Source organism: Sesamum indicum, linkage group LG6, assembly GCF_026168435.1.
Source record: "Sesamum indicum cultivar Baizhima isolate 11 linkage group LG6, ASM2616843v1, whole genome shotgun sequence".
NCBI classification, from domain to species: domain Eukaryota; kingdom Viridiplantae; phylum Streptophyta; class Magnoliopsida; order Lamiales; family Pedaliaceae; genus Sesamum; species Sesamum indicum.
Window position 1 is genome coordinate 26913566 of NC_142662.1, and position 12454 is coordinate 26926019.

At 38.3% G+C, this 12454-nt stretch overlaps 2 protein-coding genes across 2 annotated transcripts; both read left to right on the forward strand.

Annotated features, from left to right (window-relative positions):
- The first annotated feature begins 541 nt into the window (after window positions 1-541).
- Window positions 542-5779, forward strand: APG3 (Peptide chain release factor 1). The gene is made up of 15 exons (XM_011081423.3): window positions 542-845; window positions 979-1035; window positions 2194-2274; window positions 2355-2412; window positions 2529-2632; window positions 2743-2794; window positions 2911-2960; window positions 3073-3138; window positions 3211-3375; window positions 3805-3877; window positions 4037-4169; window positions 4297-4354; window positions 5027-5074; window positions 5186-5269; window positions 5422-5779. Exons 1-15 carry the CDS (start codon window positions 702-704, stop codon window positions 5491-5493), a joined length of 1245 nt encoding a protein of 414 aa, XP_011079725.1. The 5' UTR covers window positions 542-701; the 3' UTR covers window positions 5494-5779.
- An 854-nt stretch (window positions 5780-6633) lies between these two features.
- On the forward strand, window positions 6634-12314 carry LOC105163172 (catalytics). Its single transcript, XM_011081421.3, has 15 exons — window positions 6634-7088; window positions 7230-7302; window positions 7422-7443; window positions 7537-7615; window positions 7684-7716; window positions 8247-8395; window positions 8557-8713; window positions 9127-9367; window positions 9450-9691; window positions 10079-10342; window positions 10442-10552; window positions 10963-11187; window positions 11270-11470; window positions 11567-11743; window positions 11834-12314. The coding sequence occupies exons 1-15, from the start codon at window positions 6813-6815 to the stop codon at window positions 12017-12019; spliced, it is 2436 nt and encodes an 811-aa protein (XP_011079723.1). The 5' UTR covers window positions 6634-6812; the 3' UTR covers window positions 12020-12314.
- Window positions 12315-12454: the final 140 nt, after the last annotated feature.

Below are 12454 nucleotides of genomic sequence, written 5' to 3' on the forward strand. Positions count from 1 at the left end.
TTGTTATTAATTTAAGTATAAGAAAGTGAACCCTTATCTTATAAAGCATTGTTAATTTATTTTTGAAAGCATAAAGATATGGTTATCCATTTTTTAAGGAGTCCAAATTCGTTTGTTAATTACTTACTTATTTTTTTTGTTCAAGTATTTTTTTTTTATTGTAGATAAAAAAAACAATTTGAATTTGAATTTGACTTAAGATGAAAAATATTTTAAAAACAACAAAAATATCATAGTACGAGGGCAATCTCGTCCCAAAAATTGATCCATGGGGTTGGATTTTATACTTTATTAGTTCAAGGATTCGAATGCAATTTAAGGTAAAATTGAGGGTTCAAAATGTATTTACGGCCTAAAAAGTGAAGACAGAATAAAAAATCATGCGGAAGAAATCGCCGAAACGAGGCGGTAGCCCGGCCACATGCTTCAACCTTTTAAGTTTTAACCCAACCCAAACCCAAACCCGCACCCACAACAGTGTTCACACCACAGTACCACACTGCCACAGCTTCTATCTGGATCCGACCCTATTTCTTATCATACCGTTTGGAATACACGCCGAGATCGCACTTCTGACACAACGATTTCTGTGAAACAGCAAATAAGAAACGCACGGTGCGGAGGTCGAACAAAAACATTGCCCATTCGCGCGTTTATCCAAAATCTTCTCAAACTTAGCGGCTACGAGTCGAACAGAGGCGATGAACAGTTTAACGGCGAGCTTCACTACTCGATTCTCACCCACCGCCGCGCATTTCCCTGCACGAGGTCGTTTCTCTGGGCGTTCGTTTCTCATTCAACCTCCTGCGCGCCATTGGCGTTCCGGAAGATGCGTATGCATGGCGGTAATTACTAATTCTTATAATTAAATGAATAGTTTAAATCCGCGGAAAGGAGATCGTTTTCGAGAATAAGTTGCCTTGTGTATTTTCTTAGATATTCTGTTAGTATCGTGCTACTGATGCTATGAAATTGTAGGAACCGTATTTAATTACGAAACTGGAGTCCGCCGAGAAAACGTGGAAAGAATTATCGGTATGAATTTTCTGTGTGAGTGAGTTGGAGTTTGCTCTTAGCTTTGTGTGCTTTTGCTTTTAAGTAGCTCGTGTTTTTGATTTAATTGTTGGTGTGAATTTTTTGTGCATTTGCAGGATTATTTGTACTACAGTTGTGCTGTGATTGTAAAAGTAATTCTGTATCTGTTGCATTATGCAAGCTCGATAGAGCTCATGGACTGAACTTCTTTATGGACAAATGAACTTAGTACAGTGATTTAAAAATAGTTCTGGGGCATAAATATAACTTTCTAGCAAAGGATTTACGGATCTTGTACAAGGTACACTGAGTTAAAATAATTGCAAGTACTATGATAACTTGGGATTTTAAGTGGGGCACATGAGATAATTGCTTAATCTTATCGATTAGCTATAGAGTTTGTGGAGTACAAGAAATATGAATGCTGATGTTTGTGTTACACTTATAACCTCCTGAGTTTTCTGCATGTCAAGATTGATTAAGAATCCATGCTTACTACAGGTTGATTGTACCTTCCTCTTGCACAGTTCATTGTTGGGTTGTACCCCAGGTTTTACTAGTTTGTGTGCTAGATTGGTCATTAAGGAAGAAAAGACATCCATGAGTATCACTAGAAGTATGTTGCCATAGTTGCGGAGAAAAAGTACGCTTGAAGTATATGTGCTATCTTGTTTTGTAATTTCTGCGGTATTATATGCTTTGGTTTGTTTTTTCAAATAAAATCTAGCGTGATTTAGGTGTTGTAGCACCGAAGAGGAGAGAGATTTAAAATCTATCTTGTTATTAATAGGTTGAAAATGTATGAGACAATGTGGCAGTCACTGGGTAAAGATGATGATCAAGTCATTGTACCTTGGAGTCATAAATTACAGGAGAGTCCATGAAACCCAAAATTGTAACTGTTAATCCTGAAAGGCATTTATAGATTGTCCAAACCCTGGAGATCAAGAGACATAACTTCCACTTTCTTTTCAAAAGGTTAGCTGAGTGCCAAGAGGCCAAGAGACAAAACCTTCATGGCTTCACCCAATACGGTGTTCTTATTGCAGGATTGGTCTCAGATTCATGTATTTGCAAATGTTGAATTTGTAACTGTTCTTTTCCTTGGAAAATGACCTGACAGAGTTCATTTATTTATACCATAAAACCAAACTTCAGGTGAAACTGGCTGATCCAGATGTAGTCTCAAATCCAAGTGAGTATCAGAAATTAGCACAGTCTTTGTCAGAGCTTGATGAGGTACTGCTCCTCTAAATTCACCAAGCTATGTGAATCTTATTATCTTTAATACTTTCATAATAAGTTCCTTGAACCAGTAGGTTGTATCAACATTTAGGAGCTTCAAGGAATGTGAGAAGCAACTAGAAGAAACGAAAGGTTTATTTCACTCTCCTCATTCTCTGATAAATATGCAACCAATGGGGTAGGTGAAGTTGGAACCTCTTCTGTTTCCCTTGTTTATGTATTCACCGAGTTCTTTTTCCTTAGTTCAGCTTTGGCAAAAGAGGCAGGTAATGATGAAGACATGGTCGAGATGATAGCTTCAGAAATTGAAACCTTAACCAAGCAAATCAATGAGCTTGAAGAGAGGCTAAAGGTTTTGTAATCTCCTTGGAAGCTGGTTAACAATTTCTCAATCTTTCCACTTCCTAGGCATCATTATAATATCAATCCTTTACCTCTCCTCTTTTTATCTAATAATAATAGGTTTTGCTACTTCCCTCGGATCCTCTGGATGCGAGAAATATAATGCTTGAAGGTTAGCTATTCTCTTTTCTTCTAAAGTTGCATGCTGTTAAACAGGCTTGTACATTGTTATTCTTCATTTTGATACTTATTTGGTGGGATTGTTAAGACATTTGATGTTCCTAATAGTGAGGGCTGGTACTGGTGGAGATGAAGCTGGACTTTGGGCTGGTGATCTTGTAGGTACATGTTTGTTTTTGTTCTTCGGAATGCGTATGCTCTCTTCTTAACACCTGTTAACATGATTTGTAAACATTACATTGTTTTTCCTACGTGGTCAACATATTTTAGGTACGCATGTATCAGAAGTATAGTGAACGTAATTCATGGAAGTTCACCCCTCTCTCCAGCTCTGAGGTAATGCATACCTGTATGCTGAAGACATGTGATATCACTTGGCAAGTAGCTTAATAATCTTCCCCTTTCAAGGCTGAAAAAGGAGGATTTAAGACATATGTAATGGAGATAAAAGGGAAACGTGTCTATAGCAAACTGAAATATGAATCTGGCGTCCATCGAGTTCAACGTGTTCCACGAACAGAAGCCCAAGGTCGTGTTCATACATCAACTGCAACTGTTGCTATCATGCCAGAGGTAACTTCATCTATAATGTGACCATTCTCATAAACCATGTTATTTCAATAGGTTCGGCACCCCTTTCCTAAACCAGTAGGGTAATCAATTCATGCCAATCTATGTGGTCATGCATAGGTCCTTTGGCAAGTGGTGCAACCATTTGCAAGGCAATATCTCTGGAATCATGTTATTATATGTTTATTTGAATATTCCAATACATCTTGAGTGCTGATTTTGAGTACCCAATTCTTTCGGTCATCTCTTTTACTATTTTTCTGTAGCATATGAATTCAGTGGCTAAAATGCAATATGATGTCCACTCTAGTACAGAGTATTTATTAATGTGAACAAGGGATTATGCCACTGTCTTATTTTTGTTTCGTGTTTTTTGTATATCAACTTTGATCAGTGTAGTTATTCTATATTGATCTCCTTCTTTGGGTTCAGGCAGATGAAGTTGATGTGGAAATTGACCCAAAGGATATTGAGCTTACAACTGCAAGATCTGGTGGTGCTGGAGGTATGTTTCAGTGAACGTTTTCAGGGAAATTTCCTCCCAACTATTTATCAGAGCTACTGATGGCTTTTGATCTACAACCATTTCCCCCTTGCACTACCTGCCAATTTTTTCCTGCATTCTTTGCCTGCCTGCCTCATCATGCATGAATTTCTAATGCAGGGCAAAATGTCAACAAGGTGGAGACGGCTGTTGATCTTTTCCACAAACCAACGGGAATAAGAATCTTTTGCACAGAAGAAAGAACTCAACTTCAAAACAAGAGTCGAGCTCTCCAACTACTGAGGGCAAAATTGTAAGCAAAAAGTAGATTGGCATTTCATATAGCCTTCATCTTAATAGAGTTATGTATGTACACACTCCTATACCAAGTGTATCATGATTAGCTGGTGTTAACCTCTTGACTGTTAACATTGTCTCAGATATGAGATCAAAGTAAGAGAACAACAAGAGAAGCTAAGAAATCAGCGGAAAATGCAGGTTTAGTTGCATTCATTCTCTCACTTACATCTGAAAGAAAGATAAATTAATTTTCTGTAATATTTCTTCATTTTAGTTGATACTTCATTCATCTTATTCAGAAAATCCTTGCTATGCTATAGGTATGTCCCTATAGAAAAAGTAGCTCTCATCTATATATAAGCAGAGGATTTTGGCTAGTGGAATCATATGATGTACTGCCTACCTAGTATAAAAATTCTAGTATCCAATGCGTTGTGTTGTAACGTATTAACCATTAATGCTTTCTTTTGGTTTCCAACAAACGCTTCTAGACCAGGACTATGCATCCTACTCATACACTTTTAGAGAATAAATCATCTTCTAGTTGTCATTTTGACCGCTGCATCCTATATTTCTTTGTTTTCTTCAGAATTACAGGATGAAAGTGTAAAATTATTCACCATAAGAATTAATATATGTGCACCTTATGAATTATGTTGACTTGGTGTGTGATCAATTGATCTCAATAATTTTATATTGCCTCCACCCCTGTTTATAAGTCCTTCACTTAATACATGATACCACCTCCCCTGTGTGCATGCTCTTAGAGCAAATTCATATTCGTCCTGGACAACTGCATCAAAGCTGCAACAATTATGTGGTTTTCATTATGCTGTAAACCAAACTAGACTAACACTTACAACACGGCAGGTTGGGACTGGTGCACGTGCAGAAAAGATCAGAACATACAACTATAAGGTATTTCCAGTGTTCGATGACTTAAGCGTGAATAGCAGAATTAAATTAGAGTGTGGAAAACCCCACCGTTTCCAGAAGTGGATTATTAACCCACTCTCTCCTGCATTCCAGGACAATAGGGTTACTGATCACAGACTAAAAATGAATTTCGAGCTTACTTCCTTTCTGGATGGGGACATTGAGACAGCTGTTCAGGTATATGATCTTTGGCATGCTTTCTATCATGTATTTTCATTCTCTTCTGCGAGCCATTTCATTCACGTCATCTTCGCACTCATTGGTTCATGAAATTATTGTTGATTGTTTGGAAGTAGAGGTCCCTGCAGTGCTAATGTTTTTATATGCAGTCATGTGCTACCATGGAGCAGAAGGAATTACTCGAGGAGCTTGCCGGGTCTGTGGGCGCCATGGCCACTTGATTATCATGCTGCTTTGGATATTCCATGATTTTACGTTAGATACAAGGTGCAGATTGAACAGATGCATTCAACAGATTCAGCTTTACACACATACTGATGTAATGCCTTATTGGTCCTCACATCAGCATTTGTCCCTTCGGTATATAGCTGTGATTCTCTCTATAATTACTATGCCTTGCTTGTTCAAGGGCAACATAATCGGACTTGATGTAATTGCAATGGGGAAATTTTGTGTTGAGTGATCAATCCCAAAATGAAGAACTTGAGTTCATATTTGTTTTAGTCATTCAGATGCGCAGTCAAGTGTTGTGTGCATTTTCATTGTGGTGAGTTCTCAGCCTACTATTACCATTTATTCGTGCGGAATGTAAAGATGATGATTGCTTAACCATTTAAGACTCTATAGTGGAACTAAACTTACTTAAACTGAACAAAACTACATCTATTTAAGTTGAACGTAACTAAAATTCCTTCCACGCCTAGATTTTGGATTTTCAGTGAAACTTTTAAGGAGATTCAAATGCTTGTTCAAATGTATTTTAGAAGAGATGTTTTCTTAAAAGAGAAGATATGGGGGTAAATCTACTCTTACACTGGTGAAAATATATTTCTTCACATGTGTTAATGCGGGAAAAAGTATGAGGATAATTTGATTATAAAAATATTTATTTGACTTACAATAACAGTAATAAGTTAATTAAGGATTGATATAGAAATATTTCTTGATTTTTTTATTAATATCAACAAATTTGGTGAATTTTTTATTAACTTAGGGATTTATTTGTTAGATGGAAGTAAAATTCAGGAGTACTAGACATAATTTTTCAAATTACAGAAAATCTATGGTAATTATACTAAACTCATGGGAGGGGAGTGTAAGTATCCTAATATAATTTTTACTCAACTCTTTTCCCATATAGTAAATTGCATTAATGCTATTATTATATTGATTCATTTATTGAATAAAAATAAATATTAACAAAATTAGAAAATTTTAAATTATTAAAAAAATTTAAATAAATTACATGAGAGAACGGTGTAGCTATTCGTAAAATCAATAAATGAGGTTCAGGAAAAGAAAATCTGAAACAAAGTGTTGTGATATATCTATAATCCATGAACCGCTTCTTCACTACTTCCCTAGTACTGATTCATCCGGCAACAGGATTAACCGTCCAAATTCTTGCCACGCGGCATAACGCGCAGGTCACCACTACCAAGCGTCAAACTCTCTCTCTCGGCTACGCCCGACACAACACTAATGTCCACCAACACTATAAATTCTTAGTTTCGTGGAGCTTTTTGTTCTCCATCGTAATATGCTGAGAAGACTGTTCCTTTCTTCCTCCTCGGGACGCCGCTTAATTTCTCAGCACACCCCATCTTACAAATCGGCGACAAAATTAAATAACTCGGAGTCTTTTTCATTTTCTTGGCCATTGTCGATCGTTTTCTACCGGCCCATTAACTTATCTAGAGTCTTCGCCATGGCTGATGAACGCTCCTCCAAAACGGCCTCGTCGGAAGCCCACAAGCACACTAACCGCCTTGCCGCGGAGCATAGTCCTTACCTTCTTCAACACGCCCATAATCCTGTATGTTTCCTTCCGAATTTATAAATTAAATGGCGAGTATTTATTGATGTCCTAATAGTCTAATATCCCCATCTAATTTCTGATGTTGTTTCACTTGTGTTAATTTGTTTTTTTCCTCTCTCTCTCTGATCCTGTAAATAGGTTGATTGGTATCCCTGGGGTGAGGAGGCGTTTGCTGAAGCTCGTAAAAGAGATGTGCCTATCTTCCTGTCAAGTATAGCACGTTCTCCTCTTTTTTCTGTAGTATTTGGCTCATTCTTTGTGTTCTTATATCATCAAATTAACATGCTACTTTTGATTTTGTGCGTTCTTGCTGTGGTCTTGCATTTGAAGTTGGTTACAGCACTTGTCATTGGTATGATTTCCTTCAGTTGTGTTACCCGTATCTTGCTTGAATTGAATTTTGAGAGATTAATTTTCTCGACTATGTAATTCTTTTGCAATTAAGGTGTCATGTAATGGAAGTGGAATCTTTCGAGGATGAAGAGGTGGCGAAACTGCTAAATGATTGGTTTGTCAGTATCAAGGTGAGCTTCTCGACTTCTTAGAGATTCTTCCTTGTTTTCATCTTGACCTAAACCTGTCCTTTTGACAGGTAGATAGAGAAGAAAGGCCAGACGTAGATAAGGTATGCATTCGTTTGTATTATCATCATCCAAGTGCGGGTTTCTCCCGTTAAGATGAAACTAGAATGGCCTAGACTTCTGGTAAAAAAATTTCGTTTTGTGTAGCCTTCGCTGGGGACTTGCATTAGTCAGCATGTCCTCCTTTACATTAAAGCAGTAAGATGACCACAATTTTAATCCCTCTCCTTTTTGGCCTTTTTAATTGTTGCCATCCTATTTCAGCTCCTTGAGGAATGAATATTTGTGTATCTGTGTGTCTCCTTAATAGAGTGGGAGGCAGTAAATGGTCTAGACATTGTTGAATCTTTTTTATGGTAAGGTAGATGAGATTCTGTAAATTCAGAATATCTGTTTTTATATTTGACAAACTTTTCCTACTAAAATCAATTAATTGTTGGAGTTTCTTGACTGGAAATCCACACACCACAACATAATAGTTTCTCTTCACATCAACCACATTTCTTTTCATTTGAAAGAACATTCTCTTTCTACTGATGTATATATAGCTCTGTTTTTTCTGTTACATCTCCAGGTATACATGACATATGTCCAAGCGTTATATGGTGGTGGTGGTTGGCCTCTAAGTGTCTTCCTTTCACCTGATCTAAAGCCCCTGATGGGAGGGACCTACTTTCCCCCAGATGATAAACATGGCCGGCCTGGCTTTAAAACTGTACTTAGGTAACAAGTGTATGCTGTAAGTTAACTTCTGGATTGTGGCAGACATTTTTCTTGATGAAATTTATTGGGGACCTCAATGTTTTATGGATGGAAGTATCCCCTTAGGTTGACAAGTTTTCTAGATAACCCTATAATTTGTAAAATTCCTTTCTATTTAACAGGAAGGTGAAAGAAGCTTGGGACACTAATAAGGATGCATTGGTCCAGAGTGGGGCATTTGCTATAGAACAGCTTTCGGAGGCATTATCTGCTACTGCGAAATCAACGAAGATCCCCGAAGCGCTTCCAGAAAAGGCAGTGCAAAAATGTGCTGAACAGGTAGAAGTTTCTGGCATAAGACTGTTTGAAGTTTATATAGCTCTATTTTAAAGTTGCAACATCTCTTTTTTAGTTTTCGTCTACAGTTTTCGGACATTCTTCTTTACTCTTTTCATACCACTTGTTTTTCTTGATTTTAAGTTGTCCTCTTATGGGTTGAAGCCACGATGATTCTTTGCTAAAATCCTAGCTTATGTTAGCACTCTTGTTAACATGGTCCTGCATCGGGGTGACAAATTTAAATTCTTTGTTTGCAAGTCTGCTGGAATAGTGCATGCCTATGTTAGTAGTTTCATGACTACATTTTGAGGTTGTTTATTTACAAACAAATAAATCAATTCTTTTGTTGATTTATGACCATCCTCTAAACCACTGCTTGTAAGCGCCTAACTATAGTTTTGATTTTGTTATAGCTCTCAGACAGTTATGATTCGAACTATGGTGGATTTGGTTCGGCCCCAAAATTTCCAAGACCAGTTGAAATCCAGCTGATGCTTTATCATTCAAAGAAGTTAAAGGAGAATAGAATGCCAGGTGAAGCAAAGGAAGACCTAAGTATGGTGGTGCTGACCTTGCAGTGCATGGCAAGAGGTGGTATCCATGATCATGTTGGAGGTGGTTTTCACAGATACAGCGTGGATGAATGCTGGCATGGTTAGTTCGCCAGGAATTATTTTGCGCTATTTGACATGGTGGATTTCTGGTTATTGATCAGTATTTGTTTTCGCCCTTGCAGTACCACATTTTGAGAAAATGTTATACGATCAGGGGCAGCTTGCTAATGTTTACCTGGATGTTTTTTCTATCACAAAAGACGTGACCTATTCCAGTGTATCTCGGGACATTCTTGATTATTTGAGGAGAGATATGATTGGCCCAAATGGTGAGATATTTTCAGCTGAGGATGCTGATAGTGCAGAATTTGAAGGTGCCTCAAGGAAAAAGGAGGGGGCCTTCTACATTTGGAACAGCCAAGAGGTACGTGTTCCTCACATTTCAAGTGAAGAATGACAAGCCCTTCTCAAAGATTTCTTTCCCTATCCTGTGTTTGTCAACTCGGGGGGTCAGACTTAATTCTCTTTTATTTATACTTGGGAGTGGGAAAAGTTGATCAACAATTTGTCTGTTTTGCTCTTGGGTTCTTGGACATTTATGTTTATATACACTTAGCATTGACCTCAAACACACAGTGTTCGCTGTATGATGGAATACAACTGCAAGACAAAATTGTTGTAAAAGATCCAAACTGCTTTTTGAGCAACCGTACTAGCACTGTCACATTCTCATGCTGTTCCTACGTAATTCACTGCATGGTTCCTTCAGTTGTAAGTTTCTTCTGATTTTTCAGTCTCTCCATCAGGACAGGTTGAAGACATACTTGGAGAGCATGCTCCTCTCTTTAAAGAGCACTATTATGTTAAATCGTCCGGAAACTGTGATCTCTCAAGGATGAGTGATCCCCACAATGAGTTCAAGGGTAAGAATGTGCTTATAGAGAGAAATAGTACTTCTGAGATGGCTTCGAAATTTGGAATGTCCATGGAGGAGTATCTGAAGATTTTGGGGATTTGTCGAAAGAAGCTTTTTGATGTGAGATCAAAGCGCCCAAGGCCACATTTGGATGATAAGGTGGCATTTCTTGTTGACTTCTTTTGAGTTAGCTATTCTTTTGCCACAACTCTTTTTTATGCATGGACCACCGCTTATTGGTTACCTTGCATTTCTCAGGTTATTGTATCATGGAATGGGCTTGCAATTTCCTCATTTGCAAGAGCATCTAAAATTCTGAAGGGTGAGCCCGAAGGGACAGATTTCTACTTCCCTGTTGTTGGCACTGATGTAAGATATGCTGCTCTTTCTGGCTTGTTAGATGCATAGTCACAGCATTCTCATATGATTTATAGAATGTCCAAAATCTCTTTACTTGATGTTTAAACATCTCACACGCGATTCATTTTCTTTCTAAAAAGGACCGGTAAGATTTGTGCCATTATAAAAGCACAAAGGACAACATCGTTTGGTGGTTCCAAGGGCTGTACATTATGTTTGCAGTTTCTCTTTTGGTTCCTATTTGTGAAATATTCCTGAACTGGGTTCATTGAATTTGTGGGTCTTGTACGTGCTGCCTTGCCTTTACGGCCAAATAATAATTCTGTGTAATTGCTTTCTGACTGTTTCATGTTGCTTATCTTTGATTACTGAACTTAAGTAGTAGTTTAGTATACTAACTTCTGCCTGGTGGACCATAGCCAAAAGAGTACATGGAGGTTGCAGAAAGGGCAGCAGCATTCATAAAGAAACATCTTTACAATCAGCAGACACGAAAACTTCAGCACAGCTTTAGGAATGGCCCTGCTGCAGCACCTGGTTTCTTAGATGATTATGCATTCCTCATATCTGGTCTTCTGGATCTGTATGAATTTGGTGGTTCGATATGTTGGCTGGCTTGGGCTATTGAACTACAGAATACACAGGTAAATAGGTAACAAGTTATAGTCTAACAGCCCAGCCGGCAAAATCTCCTGGTTCTACCATGTATGACTCCCTGATTTTCAGGATGAGCTGTTTCTTGACAAAGAAGGTGGAGGATATTTCAATACTCCTGGGGAGGATCCTTCAGTTCTCCTCCGAGTGAAAGAAGACCACGACGGAGCAGAACCTTCTGGAAACTCTGTTTCAGTGATTAATTTAGTGAGGTTGGCTTCCTTGGTTACTTCAGGTTTTGATCGGTATAGGCGTAATGGCGAACGTCTACTGGTATGCTCATGTGCCCATGCTTTCTTCAGAAAAAGCTTTTCTGCCCTCGATACTCTTTCTCACTCATGCTTGCTGGTTTGACCTATTCTCTTACAGGCTGTGTTTGAGAAGAGGCTGAAAGACACAGTAATGGCTGTGCCTCTGATGTGCTGCGCTGCAGATATGTTTGCCATCCCATCAAGAAAGCAAGTTGTCATAGTTGGACCGAAGTCTTCTCCAGAATACGAAGGCATGTTAGCTGCCGCTCATGCATCACACAATCCTAACAGAACAGTAAGGCCACCCTAAAACAGACTGCTCAATCTATCTTCTTCTCACTCATGTCCTAGACATTCAGTGTGACTCTGCTGTCTGAATGCACAGGTGATTCACATAGACCCTACTGATATACAAGAAATGAGATTCTGGGAGGAAAACAATGACAAGATTGCCCTCATGGCCAAGAACAATTTCACTTCTGACAAGATGGTCGCTCTCGTTTGCCAGGATTTCACATGCAATCCTCCAGTATACGACCCGAGTTCTCTCGAGTTGCTGCTGTCAAAATGACCAACTAGCTGAAGTAAATACGCTAAAGAGTAGAATAAGTTGTGGGTAGATCTTTGATATGACAGCACGCTCCCAAAATGCAATAAGTGTAGCTTTGATGCAACAGTTGTTTTATATCTTGTTAAGGCTACTGGGTTAGAAAGTATGTGGTGATGTATAGTTGAGAAGGGAACCAAACTTGTTCAATTTTGAGCTCTACTTTCAGAGTCTCTTATACCAAAACACAGGCACAGGCCCAGGCCGATTTAACGAGCTTTTGTTTGTCGGTTTGGGCGTCTATGGATTTGATATTCCAGTTTGGTGTTGGTTGAAAGAATGAGAAATCAAGTTGAAATATTGAGTTCATTATATAACCACAAAATAAATGTATAGTAAATATGACATTACTCGCAACAATTTACTTATCTTTAACAATCATCCCCAACTATATATTGT

Excerpts from the sequence above, each read along its gene's own strand:
- LOC105163172 (XM_011081421.3), top strand. The coding sequence starts at position 6,813 with ATGCTGAGAAGACTGTTCCTTTCTTCCTCCTCGGGACGCCGCTTAATT. Across the intron at positions 7,717-8,246 it reads AAAGGCCAGACGTAGATAAG|GTATACATGACATATGTCCA; the intron begins GTATGCATTCGT and ends TTACATCTCCAG. Across the intron at positions 8,396-8,556 it reads GGCTTTAAAACTGTACTTAG|GAAGGTGAAAGAAGCTTGGG; the intron begins GTAACAAGTGTA and ends TCTATTTAACAG.
- APG3 (XM_011081423.3), top strand. The coding sequence starts at position 702 with ATGAACAGTTTAACGGCGAGCTTCACTACTCGATTCTCACCCACCGCC. Across the intron at positions 2,961-3,072 it reads GACTTTGGGCTGGTGATCTT|GTACGCATGTATCAGAAGTA; the intron begins GTAGGTACATGT and ends AACATATTTTAG. Across the intron at positions 3,139-3,210 it reads CCCCTCTCTCCAGCTCTGAG|GCTGAAAAAGGAGGATTTAA; the intron begins GTAATGCATACC and ends TCCCCTTTCAAG.